This window comes from Blennius ocellaris, assembly GCF_963422515.1.
Source record: "Blennius ocellaris genome assembly, chromosome: 3".
Taxonomy (NCBI): Eukaryota; Metazoa; Chordata; class Actinopteri; order Blenniiformes; family Blenniidae; genus Blennius; species Blennius ocellaris.
Genome location: NC_137652.1, coordinates 17,869,643 through 17,890,812, shown reverse-complemented (window position 1 = coordinate 17,890,812; position 21,170 = coordinate 17,869,643). Strand labels below are relative to the sequence as shown.

The following is a 21,170-nucleotide window of genomic DNA, read 5'->3' as shown; positions in this document are numbered from 1 at the left end:
CCGTTTGGCAGCATGACAAGGTCAACAGAACCCTCTTCACTTCTCCTCTGTGCTTTCCCTCCCTGTAATTCCTCATCATCATTGGAGCAACAGATCTCACTCAGATCCTTTCATCCACTGTCGACGTTGCGAGCAACGGCAGAAACAGGAAGGCGAGAGACCAAGAGAAGGATGAAAAGAAGTCCTCGGATGGTTAAAAGGAGACAGAGTTCAGAAGTTTTGGGGTTTTGGCTGAAAATATGAGGACGTCAAAAAGGAAAGAACATCAGGAAATGAAAGACAGAGGAAGGAAGGAGGGGCGTCAGTGGACAGAGACAAAAAGTCTCATGTGCTATTAACCTCTGTTGTTAAGAGGCCAAGACTGGTCTGGGAGTCTCAGAAATCAATTCAGTATTTTCCTTTTTACTTACTTTTCGTAATTTTCCCCCCATTTTTTTTCTTTTCAACTTTCTTTCTAAGCATCTCTCTCTCTCGCTCTCTCTCTCTCTCTCTCTCTCTCTCTCTCTCTCTCTCTCTCTCTCTTGCTCTCACTCTCTCTCATTCCTTCAGCTCTGTCATCCAGACCTAAAACACACAAACACATGTGCCTCACATTCCTACGTGCAGAGCAGATTCACCCAATTTGTTTCCACTGCAAGTGTGTGTGTGTGTGTGTGTGTGTGTGTGTGTGTGTGTGTGTGTGTGTGTGTGTGTGTGTGTGTGTGTGTGTGTGTGTGTGTGTGTGTGTGTGTGTGTGTGTGTGTGTGTGTGTGTGTGTGGATGTTTGTGTGTGCGTGACTGTGTGCCAAGCCAGTAAATAATAACCAATCCCAGCTGTACTGTAGGCCGTTCCTCTCGTTCTCGGTGGAGAAACAAAGAGGGAAGGAAAAAGGGGAAAGGCTCCATCAAATAACAGAGTAATGAGCTGGAAAAAGTCAGTTGAGAATTAAGCAGGAAGAATTAATAGCATTTTGATGCCAACGGGCATTATGGTTTGTGTAGAAATGGCAACCAGGAGAAGGGCTTTCAGTTTTCCACCTGGCCAAAAGACACATTTTGAAGGTGGAAGCTGTAAAGTAGGAAAGAAATGCCAGTTTCCTTTTAACTAACATAAAACAATTGATGTTGGCTTCATCATACTTGAGAAAAAAATATGTTGAATTTGTGTGGATCAACTAACAGGTCCTGAACCTGAACTTAAGTAAAGGGTTAAAAAGTAGATTAGAAATGAGAAGCGAGCATTTGAATGGTGAAAGAAAACAGTAAGACATAAACACACAAGTAAACTGACCTGATGGACCTGTTGAGAAAACTGTTGAATTGCGTTATTCATACAAAATCAACACGTGACTTTCATTATGTGACAATGAAGCATTTAGATGTGATTTTACAGAAAATAATAAAAGTGTTGGCTTTAGTTTCAAAGCCACATTGGCTTTCCTCTCATTTCAAGGTGCCATGAGCCCGTGTTCTGGCATTAACGTGCGTTTCAGGTGATCCAATCACGTGTTGAGCCCTAAATACAAGTGTGAACAGTCTCTAAAGCACTTTCGCTCCAACCGCCAAGACACATTAATGCCAGGTGTGAACTGGCCCCATGAACATCATACACTATTTTCAACATCAGAATATCAATTGTAATCACAGCACTGACGTGTCACGATTACAGATATGGTTAGGCATAACAAAGATCCAAACTATTTTCTGGGACTTTTGCTCACAATGTATGTTAATATATTGTATTGTAACTCCTGTACTGTGAGACAATGTGGAGAACTAGCAAAAACCTGTTTTATGAACTGATATCGCAATCATGTGGATAATCAAGTGGACACACGATAATAAAAGTACATTCTTCATTGTCGTCCACATCTATGGATTTCTTTCTGTTATACTGCCCATCTGACGTGCCACTTGACAATTCTTGGAAGAATTTTATTTTATTTTTTTCTATTCTGTATCGTTTTTTCTCACTTTGTCTCATCAAGGCTCTCCCTTTCTCTGTGTAGAGGTCAACATTTCCTTTTACCTCCTTCCTCAAACACAGGCTGCAAATGGAGGTATGGAGCGAGGGAGCAACAGAGGGGGGGTGTCGAGTTGGGGTTTTCGGAATTTGGTCTATGTTTGGTTTGGAAGGAAGGCCCCGGCGTTGGACTCTCAGGAGGATAATGGAAAAGAGAAGGAGAAGAAAGGGAGGTTTATGGATGTGTGCGTGTGTATGTGTGCCCTCACAGGTGGTCGACACGTACAGTACTGATGGGGGGTACTTTGGGGGGGGGGGGGGGTGAACTGTGTCTGCACATTGGCAGACGTCAGGCCAGCATGTCTTCAGAGCCGCACACTTTTTCACAGGTCTTAGTACACAAAAAAACCCAAAAAATGCAGGCAGGCTTTTAGCATGTCGGAATCAAGGGAGGAAGATAGAGAGGAGGTGAATAAGACATTCCTAAGACAGAGGAGGAGAAGGGGAGGGAGGGAGGAGGGGGGGTGGGGGGAGGGGGGGGGGGGACGGGACGCAGGGAGCCAGTGGTTAGTTAGTGGTTTTGAAAACTAAGAGGAGAAAAATGAATGTCTGGTCCAGGGCTGGGCCCAAAAACGTTACCACAAGCAGCCAAAGGGCCAAGCAGGAGAGGAGAGAGGAAAACAGTCCAGAGGAGTTATGAAGAAGAGGAGAAGCCGAGGAGCCCTCCTCCTCCTCCTCCACCGCCGCCCTCCTCCCATATGAAGCCTGCTAACTCCTGCCCGTGCCGCAGGGGAGAAAGGGGGTGGTGGGGGGGAGGGGGGAGGTGCTTTTATAGCTGGGCTGAACCCACTGAACCCGTCATGTACACACAGCAGGGAAAGTATGGAGACAACAGAGGGCCAAGGCCAGCAGCCACACCGCGGGGGGGAGGAGGGGCTTTGGTGGGGGGGTATCAAGGTTGAAGCACCACGGGAGCGCTGTAGGGGCAGTGATGGAGGAGCAGGAGGAGAGTCTCCATCTCTATCTCCCTTCCCCTCTTTTCTGTCTTTGCCCTGGGAGTTTGCCTTTTGGTTTTTGGCCGCCTGACTTTTTTTTTTTTTTTTTTCCTTTTTCCTCTCCTCCTTCATTTGTTCTCGCTACCTTCTGACATTCCTTCCTATTTCTGCTACACATTTCATTCCTTCTTTCCTTCTTTCTTGACTACCACTACTTTGTTTTGGCTTATTTCTGTTTCCTTCAATTTCCTTTATTCTTTCTTTCACTCCTCTTTAAATCACTACTTCTTCTGTCTTTCATTTTGCTTTCCATTTGGGCTTTCTATTACTTCAACTTTATGTGTGACATTCATTAAGCGTTTTTTTTTTTTTACTTTTTAACCTATTTTTTCTTCATTGTCCATAAGATCCTTTCCTGTCTTTGTTTTTTGGGGGGGTTTCTGGGTTTACTTTGTAAAAATTTTTTTTAAAAAGGCTTCACTCATTCACTTTGATAAATCGATAAAGGCTTTAAATATTTATTTGGTAGTTAAAGGCCCGCCAACGTGACACTATTCATTTCCTTTCAATTATTATCTATCTTCCCATCATTACAAGACTTTAAACGTACTTGAACATGTTGGAGTGCTTTCTGCATTTTTGCTGTTTTATCAGTTTATGCTTCCATTGTTTCCGTGATTTGTTTCATCCCTCCTTATTGTCCTGCTTTTAATCAACTTGAATCCCTTCGTGCTTCGAGTCCTCAAACAGTCACACAGGTTCCCACAAGCAATAGCAGCATCCCCACCCTCCTCTTAGCAGACAGTGTGGGTGGAAAGGGGCTTTCAGACAGATGCACCCCACAAAAACAGGAAAAGAGTTTGCTTGGCTCAGGGCCTTTTTCTAAAATCCATCCCTGAGCCTCTGCCCAACCTTTAGAGAGCTGCATGATGCAACAAGCCTGCAACCTGCACATTGCAAGAAAAACCTTACACTCTCAAAACCTCTTTGCCTTGCCTGCCATGCTGCATCTCAGTACTCGGCCAGAGGTTCAAGGAGGCCATTCTAACCCCCACCACCACCACCACCACCACCACCCCCCAACCCTCTGGAATTTTGGACCCCCTGGAGCCCCATTGAGCACAGCTGGAGCTGGAACGTGAGTTTTCTGATACCCATTAGGGAGGATGAGGAGTCTTGATTGGTGTTATGGGCGGTGTGGGGGCGGAGGACCTGTGGGATCTGTTGACTTATACTGCTGGGGAAGTATGGGTCTTGTCTCCACCCAATCCCAGCTGGGATTTAGAACAGTGGTGGTGTATGAGGAAGCCAGGGTGCGCCTATATGTCAAATATATGGTTTTAAATTCCTGTAGTGGATTTATTATTGGGTGTTACAGGTCCAACAGTTATTAGCTTGGGGACCTTTGGGTTAGAAAAAAACATTTTGCCTTCTTACACATCTATTTCCTATCAGATCATGGAAAATTACTATCCACCAGAGCTCCCAGCAGAAACATTGTGGCAAATAAAATAAAAATGGGCCTTTTGATTTTGTGAACAAATTTGTTTTAGCTGCTCTGATTACTGGCTGAGAAAGACACTCCCACAGTACACAGAAAAATTTTATTGCATCAACTGGTAACATCTAAATGAATCAAGGGCTTTGGACTTAATCTAATTTATAAAATTAATGAATTAAGTTTAAGTAAAATAAGTTTGAAGAACTTGATTCATTTAGATGTTACCAATTGAAGCAATTAGTCAAGTTGGTCCAACTATTTTCTTTTTGTACTTAAAGGTAACTAAAATCATTTCATGGGAGCTAAAAGTAACATTTTCCTTCGAGCTAATCTAATAATAGACCTGACAGGTTTGCAGATTCCATTGAACTTAGTTTCCACTAAGTACTTTACTTCTCCCCTGAACACTTCGTACCCCACATCCTTTCTTAAGAAGTTTAGATCAAGGCTAGTTCCTCCTTCACAAATATACCTTCCCATTGCGTGTTAACTTTATTATGCCTTACTGACAACTTTTTCATGATTCAAGCTTTGCATGTAGTGTTTGAGAAAAATAACACACTAAAGGTACTGATAATTTACTTGTACGAAAACGGAAGAATAGACATATTTCCTCTGACTAATAAATATGATCTTGACTGTCTTCAAGAAATCCAACGTTTTTCTCATGCCGAGATGGCACAAGTGACTCGTATTAACAACAGTTGCAATTTGAGTAGCTTTGGGCACCAAAATAATATCTAGTTTGGCTTGTTATGTTCATGGAAAATAATAATTTCCTTTTGTTTTCAAATGGGACTAAAACAGTATCCACGGTGCCGATGCCCATTCTGCTCTATTTGAGAATGACCCTCTACTTTCTTCCTAGCTCCGGTCTCATTGCGATCAGAGGTCACACTATTACTTGTACAATCAACCTTTGCAATCAGTGAGTGAAAGCAGCCTGGTCCTTGGTGTACCCTGCCTGTCATCTTGTATCAGATGGGATACGCTCCAGCTCCTTCAACTTTGGTCCGGATAAAGAGGGAATAAAAATGGATATATGGACATATTGAGACGTGCAAGTCTGCAAATCTTTATTGAGTACATCTAAGCTCAAAATTGAACTCGGGTGCATAACTGGCAACATAACTGAGTATCGATACAATTTGCTGTCAATTCAATATACAAATTTACCAAAAGTCACATGAAGGTCCACTACAACATAACTTTAAGAGTTATAACGTTATAACGTCAATACTTAGTATCTGACCGAAAGCATAAAGTGTGTAGTAAACAATCAGAACTTGCTTTGTCCAAAACATTTGTCAGTTCCTCTACATACCAACAGTTTCCTGTTTTAAGAGAAAACTATACAATGCACCTTACTGACAGAAAGACGACAGGAATTGACATCTTCATCCATTCTTCTACTTCTACTAAAACCTGTTGTCTGACCCAAATATTATAGAAAATCCTTTGTTAATCCCAGGAGGAAAGTCTTTGTACTCCATAATTGACCCATCCTGCCTGGAGGAGAGTTGAGCTGCTGCACTGCGGCACCTGAGGAGTTGGTGGATTCAGGGGTCTTGCTGAGGAGCCCAAAGTGGGAGCCTGTCAGCTGTGGGATTGGAACCAGCAAACCTCACATCCCAAGTTCTCTTCTCCAACCTCAAGGCCACTACTGCTCACAAATGTTCTACTACTGGTATATAATGGTAACAAACACACACTTTGACGTGCTCAGTGGTATTTACACAGGGGGCAAAGGAAGCCTCCCTGAGGAGCTCCATATCTGTGATGAGGAATGTAAAGCAGCGTTCCAGACGCCTCAAACCGGACAATTCAGAACAGTTTTCAATTCTGCAGTGTAGAAATACATAAAGCCCCACCCCCTTTAGGTAAGCAGTGTGCCATGCTAGCATAAACAGTGTTATTTTAAAGGTTTATAGCCCTCTTAAGTGTTATGGCCATCTGATAGACTTGCTCACGCACCTCTGCAGCCCTGGAATCTGTGGTTTCTTCTATTAAATGCATCATGTTTCTCAAAAAAAGCTTATCTCAGAAGATCTTTACTAAACATGTCCATCCTGTTTTACAACCTTCAATATCATGAATAACTGGAACGCTACAACTCGGATTTTCTCAGGAAGTCACATCATGCTTGATTAGGAGTATTACAAGAAGTTGGTTCACTATTCCATTAAATTGACAAAAAATTTATATTTAAGTTCTGACTGATAGCTTTAGTTATGCATACTAATTACACTTTAGACATCCTTGCTGGTTGGGGAAAGAAAAACCTTTTAATTGAATTTGAGATTGTAAAAACCAAAAGTCCTGAGTGACAGATCAAGACAAGAATAAACAATTCAACCTGAAATCTGAAAAATACTTGGCCGCCATCCTTAGAGTTGATATTCTGTATACTCATCTGTTCATTTCAGAATTGACAAATTGGTTCAGATTATTCTTCAGAAAACTGTGATACAGACTTGATTTAATAGTCATACTGAGACCACGCGATATACAAATTGACTTGTATTCGTTTTTTAGAGGGTTCCAAAACCTGTGTGCCCGCCACACTTGATAACTTCAACCTACCTCGAAGACGAAAATGGTGAACTCCATAATAATTTGCCTATTTTTTTATTATTATTTTTTTGTATGAATTTCAAATTATCTTATGGGTTAGAATTAGACATAAGAAGGTAGGTATAATGTTTTCACTTTAAGAGATAGGCAAAAATAAGCCTTGGCTTTCATCTATACCCATTTCAGCTACAGCCATTGTGAAAAAAAGTGTGTGAAAACATTTCAGTGCTTTGAACTGAATGCACCAAATTTTAGGTTTTTATTGTGAACTGTACCCAAAATAAATCATTAATTTCTTGATTTTGGTGATTCAATGTTTGGCACTTTCACTGCTAATAATACTTATACCAAATGGTTCAGTAAGCCCAGAAGTAGAAGTAATGAATTATACTAAACACACAATCCCGGAATTAATTTGTGAGTATTGTTTTAGAAATGTACAAGTTCAAGATGCTACATTTAGGTGCCAACTTATCAACTCTTATTTCAACGTAGACGATAATACAGGTAACTTCAAAGCAATGTCTGCTGTTGAAAATGCAATAAATGTAGTTAAAAGTAACAAATAGTTTAAGTAGGGCTTGAAAACAATACTTTTAATTGTGTATTTTCAACAACAACGCTTTTACTTATAATCCAGGTGACAGCTGAATTGAGTACAACCAAATGCAAACACATTGCTATGGGGAGATGAGAAGCATAGAAAACCCGCCACAACTTCAGAAGAGATCAGTTTTGACACATCTTTAATAGGACAGCGGGTAAATGGGTTCGTACGCATGTGTTGAAGCAGGACTCACCTAACAGCAGCCTGTAGACAGTGAGCCAGTCTACCTGGAGATGCGTTCAAAGTCTTCAATAGTCGCAAAGTGAGCTCTCAGTTCAGCCAAATCAGACGAGTTTGTCCTGGACTTCCTGCACCATCTTTAGATCGAGTTATCTCTTCTTGATGTTTCTTTCAATGAAGAAGAAAAAAACAATAATAATAATAATAATGATCTCCCAAACACTTCGGGATCGTTCAGCAAGGAGGAAGGGACGAGTTGTCAGTTTTCAGTTTCACAATCTAGAAGAAAAAACAAAAACTTTTCTCAGTGATCAAAATTAATCACGCGTAAAGAAATGAAGTAACGGCAACTTGATGCGAGTCAGAAATGAGGATGAAGTCTCTGCGGTGCGACTGTAGCATGTATTCTGCAGCAAAGATTATTCAGATAAAAATAATGTTCGGGGATCTCGACAAGAGGCGCATCGCTCAGTTGCGACGCTGGTCAACTGAACTTCCAGAGGAAGGGAGGAGAGAGAGAGAGAGAGGAGAGAGAGAGAGAGAGAGAGAGAGAGAGAGAGAGAGAGAGAGAGAGAGAGAGAGAGAGAGAGAGAGACCAACAACACACCCTGTCTCCTCCTTCTGTTCAGGGGCGGATCCACAGATTTGGGAGGGAGCAGTGCAAATAAAAGAAAGTAGGCCCCCATTTAAACAACATTTCAAGTTAAAACGCATTGTTTTGGTGTCATGATTTTTTTGAAAAGTTTCACGTTTACACAGTAGCATTTTCAAAAGCTTGTCCGTTTACACAGAAATGGCAGAAATACTGAAAATGATGTCGCGAGCATGTTGGGCCTATAGTGGGTGCAGTCGATTAAATTATTTTGTGTAATGAAACCATATGCACGTGTGCGCAAAGAACAACGTGCTACAAACATGAAGGATGGTGTTTACATGGACATTCGTTTGGACAGTCAACGAAACCGGATTGCTATTGAATCTCCACTATAGAACTACCAAGACTCAGGAAATCGACAGACAGTAGTGTCAGTCAAAAGTCCACCATTGTTGATATTGTCCATCTACTCGCACATGTGCAAAGGACATTTATTCTGGCCATGATGTGCATGCGGAGTCACAGCATTTCATAAAACCAGTGTTTTAACCCCGCTACTTGATGTTGGTGCTTTTAAAGCATGGTTTAATGACTTGATACTGTGGTGGATTAGAACTCTGTATAAACTCACTGAGCTTCCTTTGTCTTGTGCACAATTTATTTCTACTTCGCAAACAATTCAATGACAATCTAATAAAATAAAATAAATATAAGAAAATTAAACTTCAGGAAATTATCATCCCAATGTGTGATAATACATGCAAAATCCACTAAGGCCCTTGTCCTTTAAAGTTTGGGAATTTCACCACAAGTGTGTCCGTCTCTGCTGGAGTATAAAGTACTCAATGTTGCCCCCTGACCGTAGCTTCTTAAAGCCCAGTCAGTCATGAAATACATATATATATATATATATATAGTAGTTAAAACATCTCAGAACACTTGATGTAACCTGCTCCAATCCTACATAATTGTATTGTCTCATTTTATGGAATCTTAAGACAGTTAAATGTATCAGAAGTCGTCTTTTGATGGATCTTGATTCAGACTACCTCTTTTGATAAATGCCTCGCAGATGTGAGCCACATGTGTCTCCTTATGCAGTCTGTGGTCACACTCAGTGGTTGCCGTGGTTTGACTTGCATAATGACAATGATTGAGTTTAACTGACAGGTGAAACACATCTCGAGAATGGCACGGGCTTCCATCTGTGACACATCTGCTCATAAACATCCAGCACCAGAGGACTAAATGTGAGGTACAGGTGGCCTTCCTCGTGCTAATGAGGAGATCGCATCCATACTTAATGTGTTATTTCATTTGTAATTTTGATTAAGTTCATTTGGTGTTTTTGCTGTTTTGATGTTAGAGTTTCTAAAAAGTGCCAACCTTTGTTTCATAGAAATCCAGGTAATATTTACTTTGTCTGTCTCGTAAAGTTGTTGCTGGGGTAATATGTTTCATTCATGGTGATCAGAGCTCCCTTTTTGGGTCAAATCACCAATTGCTTTATCATCTTGTGATCAATTTGTCCGCTCCAATTGCACAGATCCCCTTCCTCTCCACTTCCTCCTGCTCCTCGTGTAGTTCCTCATCCTCAATGCCATCCAAAGCATTTCTGGAGCATTACTATGAAGTGTTGTTAACTGTAATGTCCAGGACCTCACTCTCATCTCCTTACGTCAGCTTTAATTGAATCCACTTATTGAACTTTGCATGGCTCAGTCAGGAGTGGCAGGTCGCATCCAGCTTTTCTTCTCTCGGTTCTGAAGCCCCTGTGCCGTTGTTATCCAGACATCAGCATAGCATATTGAACATGATGGCAATAATCTCTGCTCTTACCTTGCCACGCTCAATTATGTACCCCAAAAAGCTGATTGGTGGTACATTCTCATTTCTCATCCTTGGCATACATTCTGTTCTGGAGGAGCAGAGCTGGACAGACATAAGAATTGTCTTCAGTGGGTGAGGAACGAGACATGAGGCTGTCACCAAGATAGATAAATATAGTGATTCAAGAAGATTCAAGAATGATTTGAAGAAGATTGCATGGGGAGTGCTGATGGGCTCACGGAAAACCCCCACGGCTATTGACGAGACTATTATTTTGTCCTAAATTGATGATTGGCAGTGAAGTTTCCCACCTGTTAATACGAACACTCACCTGCCTGTAGCTTTCAGGCTTGCACTACAGGAGAAAACAGCATGGGCTCTTCTTGGTAGGGTTCATGTGACACACTGGGAACCTCAGTTGGGGCTGAACTCAGAGACCTGGACAATTCATCCTTCAAACAAAGGAAAAAGATGTTGAAAAAGATACACCAACAGCTTCATCATTCCACACAGAGTCCATAGGCAGGGTGTTAAAACTCCACAGAGAAGTCTATCACAATTCTAGCTCCATGCCGGAGGCAGATTGACAAGGTGAGGCCAACTCTACATAGTCAGGGTGATCAAAAACCATCGGAACTTTCTCCAGAAAGTGATCACAGGTGACAGATATCATAGACAGAAGCGACAAACACCTCAGCCCAAATCTCAGGCCCAGACATGTAGCGAACCCACCATATATCGCACTTTAGAGATATCTCTGAGAAAAGTATGAGCCTTTTGACTGAATACCATATTAAACTGGAGAGAAAATCCATGGCACTTGCCTTGCTCACAGAAGATTCATGCTGGCGAGTACATCTCATGTAACGCGTGGAGGTGCAGATGGGTGTGAGTGTGACAACCGAGTCTGAGGAGGTGGAGAAGATAGAGAGGTGAAGTGTTGTACCGGACTGGATAGCTGTGTCATCTGCTGAAATATAGTACTTGACTATTTTCCATCAGGGATCTGTTCAAGCAGATATTCATGGCTGGAGATGGTTTGTCATCGTACCGAGTGCTGAAGTGGGTCTCCTGCATCCAAGTGGCCTGACCGTTCTGTCATGGGCTCCCAATATTTAGGGACCCAAAAGCAGAACACATGTTCTTGGAGTCCAAGGAATTTGTGAGAATATAGTTGCACATGCTTTTTTGGTGTAGTAGAAGCTGATGATGGATGAGTTTTCCATTCTGGGAGCCGACTGGAGGCTGAGTGGCAACAGACCCAGACTGGAAATGCAAAGTTTGAAGTAGGAGAACGACCATAGTCCCTGTTTTAAAGTGACTGTTGCTGCCTTCTAGTGTCCAAAAGATGAAGCTGCTTTGCACTGGGGAACGTTTTCTTTTATACATCTGATTGTTTATTAGCTTTTTGCCACAATTCACAGCATTACAATGTTGTACTTTAACATAGAAAAATAACAAATGTGACATACAGTTGAATTTATTCTCTTCATTGTCATTTCGTGCAACAATAACAATATAATGAGAATCCCTCTCCTGGCACCCCCAGCTTGGTGCTGTGAAACACAATGAAAAATGAACTGCATCCATCAATTAGAGCACGCTGTAACTTTTTAAACACTCAAGCAAAAATGAATTAAAGTACGAGCAAATAAATAAGTAATTAACTAGTTTCATGCTTCATTACTTTCGTGCCTGTTTGGAGACATGGTGAATTTTTAACTCTAAACTGCTCAACTTTAGTTGTCTCTCTGATCTGTTTTATATTTCATAGTACTGTCCATTTGATTTAATGCCAATGGAAATGTGAGCATCTTCAGCTCAGCCTCATCTACAGAGACAGTTTGTATCTTAAAGAGGGAATCATTTGATAACAGATCATAGATGTGATTTATTTAACCTCTTTCGATAAAATATCCACCTAAATGTGTTGTATGCATTCAAAAACATCGGCATGTATTCATTAACAAAATGTCACAATTTTACTGCCTGATTGTCACATTTATGCCAATTTTTGTTCTTTTATTGACACATGGGCCTGATCTACATAACGTTTTTGAGAACTCTTACTCCATTTGGTGTGTCTTCTGATTGGACATCTCATGTTTGCTTTCCGATACAATGATTATTAATCTCACTAAACCTGAAAACACATTATATATCAATGACATACGAGATGTCTGCCCTCAGCTTAATAGCTTGATGTACGCTGATGATGCTGTGCTCAGGTTGGACTCCAACCTCACATTCAAAAAACATGGAAAAAGTCACAAATTCAATTTAACTTACAAAACTATAAAAAAAAAAAAAAAGTGACCTTTCATCACAGCAGAGGCAGCAAAATCCTACCTCCACTGTATGGAGGCTGCTTCACAGTGTGGTTCTTTGCTGGTGTCACTGCGCTTAAGCCAATTGAACAACTACCGTATATGAAAAATGGAAGCAGCAATAAAAACAACTGAGAGCATCGTGATTACATATATGAGCAGTACATCTATTCTGATAGGCAGAAGAAGGTATTGCACAGACGTATCATTGCCCGTGAGAATTACGTATTTATTGCACAGTAATAAATATTTCCAATATGTATTTCATTCATTTCATCTTTTAATTTATTAATTCATTTGAATGGGACAGTGCATATTGATGTACAGACACACAGTAAATACGCCAGATTTAGCTCAGAGCTCATTTCCATCTGTAGTCCCATGGGGTAAAATCATACCACCAAACACAAACATGTATAGTTACTATAATACATGTAAAACATACAACACACTAAAGAATACATCACATTAAAATACATATATGACATGACGCACATTACCAAACAAAAACATGACTACATCTATCCTAAAGGGCTAAAGTTAGATGCCTTATCACATATATTAGTCATCCCCCCCCCTCACACTCATTCACACTGACCTACTCGTGATAAAAAAAAAAATGATGAAAATAAAATGATACATGTCCCTGTGTACTAAAACACCTCCTCATGGTCACAAATTTACTGACTGAGAAGAAATGATTTAAGTTGTCTCTTGAATGAGACATATGTGGTGTTTTCTCTTACGGTCACTGGTAGAGTGTTCCAAACTAGAACAACCCTTGATTGAAAGCTATAGGTGTGAAAACTATCCTGTCCACTTTGTAAATATCTCTGTGTAATAATTATTCTGTCCACTTTGTTGCTGCTACTGTAATTTGTCACTTGTGGGACGAATGAAGGTTAATCTAATCTCATCCAATCTAAACACTGCAGTCTCTTCCAGCCTTCACACGAATATTGTGCTGCCATGAATTGATCTGTGTTCATTCAACTTTGCCACGTGCAAGTGTGAACGCTCAAATTATTTAAGATTATTTTTTTTTATTTCACATTTCACTGTATTATTTCACCACCGTGTTTTGTTTTTATTGCACATGATTTAATTAACTTTTATTTTATTTTATTTATCATAAAACGTCGAGCGAAGACTTATGACGTAACCGGGCCTGGTGGGTCACGTGACTGGCAGTGTCGGGGTAGTGCGGTTACGATACATCTTATCTCTGCCCGTGCAGTCGCCGTTTTCATTAATCTTCTCTGAACCTGGTTTTGAAAGATGGACAGAGGCTACGGCTCCGGTAAATATATGTTTCCCCCCTCATTTATCCCCGCTGACGTTACTTAGCTGTCTGCTCCACTGTGGACGGAGCTGCAGGAAGTTAGCAGAAGCTCACTGACCGTTAGCTTCTACAAAATCGCACATCGTGTGCTATCGACGAAGAAATTAAGGCGGCAAGATCACGGGTACCGGTTTTCGCTTTTCATGGCGAAACGTTGGCATACATGTTCCATTATATATCGTATACGGCACACGTTTGGCCCAGTGGCTCGTATTAACAGAACCTGGTTAGCTCGCTGAGCTACTTTGCCTCCACACTGATATTATGCTAACACAGCTCCTTTGTTTCGAGGACCACCACACGAACCGGATCACGGTTTCTGCTCACATTTGTCACACAATTCCTTTAAAATGGAGTCAGTGTTGTAGTAGCTGGCGTCTAAAGGCTAGTTAATAAAATGGCCGCCTCATTCGGAAGGCTCCTGTAACTTCTGTTAGCTTTGATTATTAACATCCCGATGAAGCTGATATTAAGCCGCTTTCTGGTGAGCAGTCTCTGAATGACCACAGTCTGTGGACTGTGCTTGTGTGTATTTTCTTATTCGATCTGCTCATACGTGCATGTCATTTACTTGTGCAGGTTACTCCAGCTGGGGAGGCGGTGGAGGCTCGAGCAGCAGAGGTAATAAAATCAACCTTTTCATAATACATACAAGCAAGATTGGGCAAATTTAGCACATGAGCACTGCCACAGACACCTCAGGCTATGAACCGAAATATTGGCTCTACAAACACGTTATTTAGGACATTTTGTTGCAAGAAGCTCTTCAAATTACGTAGTAGGCTTCAACTACTCTGTGCACGCCTGCTGTCTATCTGAAACAAGGGCTATATGATAAAGCCTAATGGATGTTTCATTATTATTTTTACAATAAGTGTTTCATGGGGGGCACCAGAAAGCTTTACCAAAGAGAACAACATTCATCGTGGTTGGATCAGTTGGCAGATTACATTTCAGAAACTTGAATGCCCCCACAGAACAGTGTTAAAGATTTGAGTGATTAGATTAGGTATCTCCAGTAAAAGCACTTCGAAGCTGAGGGGACGTGTCCCAGATTTGATTGGATTCGATTGCCTGTCTGGACATTACACACAGAGGAGACACGATGAGCTGCGACGTGCATTACTTTTGCTGATTTAGTGCAGGATGAAGCAGCTGCAACTTGAAGCCAAGCTTGATTAGGAGATTTACAGTAAATGAATAACCCCATAGACGGGAGAAAAACACTGTATTTATCAATATGTGCAGACTTTGTAGGAAAGTTTGAAAAAGCCATTAAAGTGGCTACTGTTTGAGAATAGAAAAGTGACAAGTTTGTGATAATGTAGACTGCTGTAATCGATTTATCTGCCAATTATTGTTAGGATTATTAAGAACATTTTCATGGAAAAAAAGAAAAACACAAGATAACCGTATTATACAGCATTTGATCTAAATATTCACTACTGAAAAGGAACCGAATGAGCTTAATTGATGCTCAGTGAGCAATAATTGGACACAAATAAACTGCTGTCTCAACCTTGTCTCAGGCCTCGTGCACACTGCATCGAAATGCGACTCAATTGAGATTTCTTAATTTTTTTTAATCACAAGTGACCCATATCCGACCTGTTTTGTAGCCATGTGAAAGCTCCAGTCACGATTTTTTCTTTCTTTTTTATTTTCACACCAGATCCATGTCTGTATATGGTACCAATTCGCATATTTTTCTACATGCGACTGCTTTATCATTGAAGTAGTGACTAACGTCATGGATAAGCGCCGGAGGAAGTGGCTTCACCAAAATGTTTACAGCTGCGCTCTTTGTTTTTTTTCCTCGTTCTCCTTCTTCCCCTCCTCATTTTGTCAGCTCGTATTTAACAGTCACTTGAAAATGGATATACACATGCTGACCAGTGTTGCCAGATATGGCAGGTATCCCCCATACGAGGAGCCAAACTCTCTTCCCTTTTAACTTTGTTTGCTCTATGCATTTGTGGGTTTATATAATGTTCCTTGTTACCCATAAAATATAGATATACATATGGACACATGATTCCTATGGAATAAAACCTTTCTGTATTCTTTTAATGTGTCTGAAGTGAGAAATATTCCACTGTAAGATATTATTCCACTGAGAAGCTTTGAGCAGTGAATGTCACCGTAACATTTTCTTGTTCGTTGCCTTGGCAGGTTCTGGTGGCTTTGACATGTATGGAGGAGGAGGAGGAGGAGGGGGAGGAGGAGGTTACAAGGACTCCATGTCTGGGCTTGGAGGCTACGGAGGAGGAGGAGGAGGTGGAGGTGGAGGCGGAGGTGGAGGCGGTCACATGAAAAGGGGACTGTCAGGAGGATCTCTTCTCTCTACAGGCACACACGCAGATGCAGTGATAGCCAAGATCAACCAGCGCTTGGACATGCTCACGCAGCTGGAGGGGGGGTTGAAAGGATCTCGAGGTGACAGGTAATAATGTTTTTTTTTTTTTATTTGCACTGTGCTGTTTCCATCTGTTACATACCCACACATCACACTCAAATCTGTGATTAGGGTTTATATATCTTTCTTTTTTTTTTTCTTTTTTTTTTTTTACTCTGATATCACATAGCTCATAGTTTGAGGTGACATCTGGTTGATTTGAGCTTTGTCTCCTTTTGTTGGCTGTTTTTGGGATGAAAGTTAAATATTCCTACATGAAGTATTTACAGGTTGTAACGCATAATGGTGTTTTAAAAAGTCTAGCGGACATTGTTCTATATTGAGAATTGCGAAACTCATGTAAGGATTGTGCTCCCTTGGAGCCGGTGGAGGACACGAAGGTGTTTACTCAAGACTATATTGTTTGGCTCCTCTCCAGCTTGAGGTGAAACGGGCGTGTGGCTGCATTTTAAAGCATCAGAGGAAGCGTAGTCTTCTCCACATTGGCCTCGTTGTGGTTTTGTCTGAGCGATGGGAAGAAATTGGTGCCGTAAAGATTGTGAACATGCATGTTTCGCCCCTCCCACCCCCCCCACACCCCCATCGCAGCTGCAGTTACAGACCAAACTTTGATTTGCATCAGTCTGCCACCACTGCACGTGCAGCCGGTCCATCTCTGCTCCCCCAGCATTGCTTTCTGTCTCGACTTTGTGTTTGTGTTCACACACTTTGTTTCGCTCATCCTCCACGTGACCTAACTCTGCACACCGGCTTTAGGTTACGTGAGAGTGATGGGCTTACAGGTGCCGGCCTGATATATGCTCCTTGAAATATTCATCGAAAGATGCCTGATGTATTGACAATGAGAGCGCTCCCCCTTTTGAAAAAAGAACAAAAAACAAGTCCAGTTCATGTGTCGTTGACTTTTCCCAATATAACCGAGTCACTTCCCAGGATGCATCAGCTCTCTTTTTGACACTCACTGGTTCTGAAGGACTGTGTTCATGTCTCTTCCATATTTTCCGGCCTATCCTTTACCAAGGAATCAAGGTTAAAACCTAAAACCTGCAGTCTCCTATTCTGCAGCAGTTACTGTTAATCGAACAACAAGCGGGTGAAAACTGTACTTTTAAAGAGCCACACACATAATGGTAAACTGTTTTTAGATCATCAACTTTTGATCTAATGTGTGTAAAATAACTCTGGGAGTGACAATGGCGCCAAAGAGAAAGCAAGACGATGGAGGAGAAGGAATAGCAGGTGGAGAAACCCACACCTGGCTGCCCTCCCTGCCTTCCTTGCTCTCTGCTCTTCTCTATCAACCCTCTTCCTCCCTCCTGCAGGTTTGACCAGTACGAGTCATTCGACTCGCGCTCCTCCGCTCTCCCCTCCTCCCGAGATCTCTACAGATCTGGCGGCGGTAGCTATGGCTTCGGCGATGGCCGTGGGGACAACATGCTGTTGGGTCAGCGAGGAGGCTCGGGCTTCGGAGGGGGAATTGGGCTCGGGGGAGGAGGAGGCTTTGACAGCCCCTCCTCTTCCTATGGAGTCGCTAAAATGCGACAGAATATGAGGGAGTCCTTCACCAGTGGCCAGGGAGGAGGTTCTGGAGGTGGAGGATGGGCTGGAGCAGGCCGACGTTCCCCCAGAAGGGGTGGAAGTGCCGGGGGTCGAGGAGCTGGAGGAGGGTTTGGAAGCCGCAGGTCCGACCCCACTCCGTTAGGCGGAGGTATGCGGGGCAGTGGCAGCGGTGTCCAGTCCCACCGCGGCCACTCTCCAGGAGGTGGTAGAGGCAAGCTCCCATCCCTCCTGTCCAACCGCATGTACCCTGAGAGTGGGGGCTACCAGGGTTCTACTCAAGGGCCTCACGACTTTCCTGGCCGGCATTTTGGAGGGGGCCCACGGGCTGGCCGCCAGCGAGGCCGAAAGAGACCCCTTAACAAAGTAAGTACCTCCAGCCAACCAAGGCCTCCTCAGACACCGGGCATAGTTCACGCCCTCTCCGATTCCCTCCTTTCATGTCCTCGGCCAAAGTTGCAAGGCACCCTAAAGCACCAGTACTCGCTATTTGCCATTTCCATTTGAAGCATCTTCTCACTAATAATCCCCACACACATTTCTAACTCACAAAGCCATTCAGACGTTAATGGTTAAAGTCCCTCCAACTTCTTCTGCAGTGAACATCAGTGACACTTCCTTGTGCATATGTTTTTTCTTGAGCTTTGGGGATTTTGGTTTTGTTTTGAATTGCTACTCCTTTCTCTTTTTTACTTTTTTTTTTTCTTTAAGTTTCCCTACGCCACAATTCTTGGCCGTCCTAAGATAAGACTAACACTACAAATGTCAAAAGAAGAAAGCCATACGTACAAGTTTGAATCTGGCTTTGAAAAAAAATTGATTCTGACTTGCGGCTATATTTAAAGTCGATGTTTATTCTTTGCTTCAAGCAGAGAACACGCACGTTGAGTACAAATGAACTGTTTTCTGTAGCAGATGAAGCCACAGCGAGAGGTTCAGAAGAAGAGGAAACAGACTCTCAGTGGGACTGATGAGCCAGAGTCAAAGATGAATAAGACGGATGGATCAGAGGAGACACAAGGTACCCTGAACATGCATACATAGTACAGTGGGAATAAAACACAATCTCTCTCTGTCGATGGGGCCTTTCATGTTCAGGTAGTCCAGAACTCGGTTCACTTTTGAGACTGGATCACGCCGCCTGGAAAATTTCACACAATTACAACAGCTGCTCGTTTGGAGCTTCTGTAGCCCGACTTGAACCAGACAGGAAGTGAAGGAGAAACATGGCTCATGGTTTAGGTCGAGAACAAAAGCGGAAGTCCCGCTGCTTTAGTCTGTGGTCGCGAGGCTAATTAGCTTGTGGCTAATTGGTAGCCACAGAGCACTGCGATATACAGTAGAGCGTCCGAGGAGCGGACACCCTGCACTGGGCGGACACGTCACTGCGCACGCACACATAAACAACTGTTAACACAACGAAATGCGACAACCTGCCCAACATGGACAACGGACAGGTTTTCCTGGCAAAATTCATGCTGAGGGACACCGGCTGGACCGGATTATTGGAATATTCAGACGTGGTGGTGGTGTCAGGAGATTAGTCTGGAGATGTGAATAATCGCCGCTTCCCAGCAGCACGGTGCTGCTCTGTGCAGCTCCTCTCCATCAGCCCCTCCAGCGGGGGGCAGGGGGTTGCGAGTGTCTTGCTCAGGGACCCACGGTGCATGTTTGTTTTGGTGGGGGAAACTGGAGTACCCAGTGGAAAGCCACGCACCCACTGCCACTCTGCGGCCCAGTTCGGCTGTGGCCCAGATCAAACGGGGGAATGTGAACACGCTCTATGTCTAAAGTGACTGCGCTTCGTCTTCACAGAGCAACCTGAGAAAAATGGTGACGAGGGTCAACCACAGAGTGACGCTGCGGTGAGTACATCACAAGCTCTGTCAAGTAATGCTCTGTAATGAGACAAAAGTTCTCTTTTTCAAGGGGGAAGTGGTTTAAGTTTGTATTTAGAACCTTTTCCTTTTATGGCTATATGTAAAATTCTTCTTTGCAAATCATAGAAGGTTAAAAAAAACAGGTTTCCATCAGTAGTTTGAGCTCACTGTATTAAAGACCCAAACCAATTCCAACATAACCTAATCCAGACATCAAGTTTTAGTTTCCAATCATCGGGTTCTTTCGTTAATAACGTCATATTTTCCTTCACAGGAAGCGAAGCCTGCAGAGGACGGAGACAAAGGTACTTGGACTGCTGTGATCTATAGCATATATTGCATGCAGTCTATTTGTGCGTTTACATGACATCTTTTGACATCTTCGAATGCTATTGGTTCATTTGCATGTGGAGGCGGGGCTTAGCCAGAGGTCAATTGGTTAGTATTAGGCTGCATTCTGTAATTTGATTGGTCAATGTCTATGTTTAGCCAGTCAAAGGCAGAGTAGGACGGGTCATGACGAGGCAAATATGGCTCACCGAGAAGTTATACAAAATGTATAACATGGTTTTTTTTTCTAACTTTACTTGTCTGTTCCTGATTAGCTTCACCCAACAGGAGGAGAAGAAAAAGCCACAGGGCAAACAAACCCCGGTTCAAGGCCAGGAGAAGCACCCCAAAATGAGGAAGAGGAGGGGATTCCTGGAAAGGTGACGGCATATATTCTTAGAAATTTAAATAGCTTTCTCGTTTATAAATGACCAAAGAGCATGGAACAATTTTGAGTGCATTTATTTTTAAGTTGCACCAAAAAAAACAGGTAATGGTTTAAGGTCAGTGTTGACTGGATTTTTGTGTTTTGTTCTGTTTTTCAGGGTGATGTTTGCTTGTTCTGTTTGTAAATTCCGATCGTTCTATAAGGACGAAATGGAAACTCACCTGGAGAGTCGCTTCCACAAGGACCACTTTAAATTCCTCTCGGGTCAGTTGTCCAAGCCCACTACAGACTTCCTTCAGGTTCGTATGATTTCTCAAACTGCTATGTTCATTTGCTTCTCATTGTAACTTAAGAGGTCTACAATATTTTAATTGAATTACTTTAAAGTGGCAGTGTCAATTTTAAGTAATGTCACTATAGGCAGCAGTAGTACAGCACAAGAAATGGAGCTCAATGCAATAATGTAGGAGCTGTTTAAGCTTTAAATGGCAATTCAGAATGTATCTTAAAAATCATGCTGCCTGTCAGTAAGTATTTGCAATAGTTTGTATGTTAAGCGAAGTTGTTTAGTTCTCCTTGTAACTCTTAGAAGTATTTTAAGTAACTTTTTGAAAACCTGTCTCCGGGGAAACAGTCGGAATCGAAACTTTTCAGATTTTCGAATGTTGTGGTTGTGTCAAACACCAATATGTCGATTGATTTGTTG

At 42.2% G+C, this 21,170-nt stretch overlaps 2 protein-coding genes across 2 annotated transcripts in view; one reads left to right on the top strand and one right to left on the bottom strand.

Annotated features, from left to right (window-relative positions):
• LOC308148874 (zinc finger protein GLIS2-like) overlaps positions 1 to 8,268 on the bottom strand; it is a 41,660-nt gene extending 33,392 nt beyond the window's left edge. Inside the window, exon 1 of the mRNA XM_080520414.1 lies at positions 7,813 to 8,268. The gene's annotated coding sequence lies outside the window, so the exon portion shown is untranslated. The remainder of the gene's footprint in view (positions 1 to 7,812) is intronic.
• A 5,561-nt stretch (positions 8,269 to 13,829) lies between these two features.
• LOC308144570 (uncharacterized protein) lies at positions 13,830 to 21,083 on the top strand (the record flags this gene model as incomplete). Its single annotated transcript, XM_080515713.1, has 9 exons — positions 13,830 to 13,851; positions 14,473 to 14,514; positions 16,066 to 16,336; positions 17,632 to 18,232; positions 18,779 to 18,887; positions 19,682 to 19,731; positions 20,021 to 20,051; positions 20,240 to 20,456; positions 20,622 to 21,083. The coding sequence occupies 9 exons, from the start codon at positions 13,830 to 13,832 to the stop codon at positions 20,809 to 20,811; spliced, it is 1,533 nt and encodes a 510-aa protein (XP_080371839.1). The 3' UTR covers positions 20,812 to 21,083.
• Between the last annotated feature and the right edge of the window lie 87 nt (positions 21,084 to 21,170).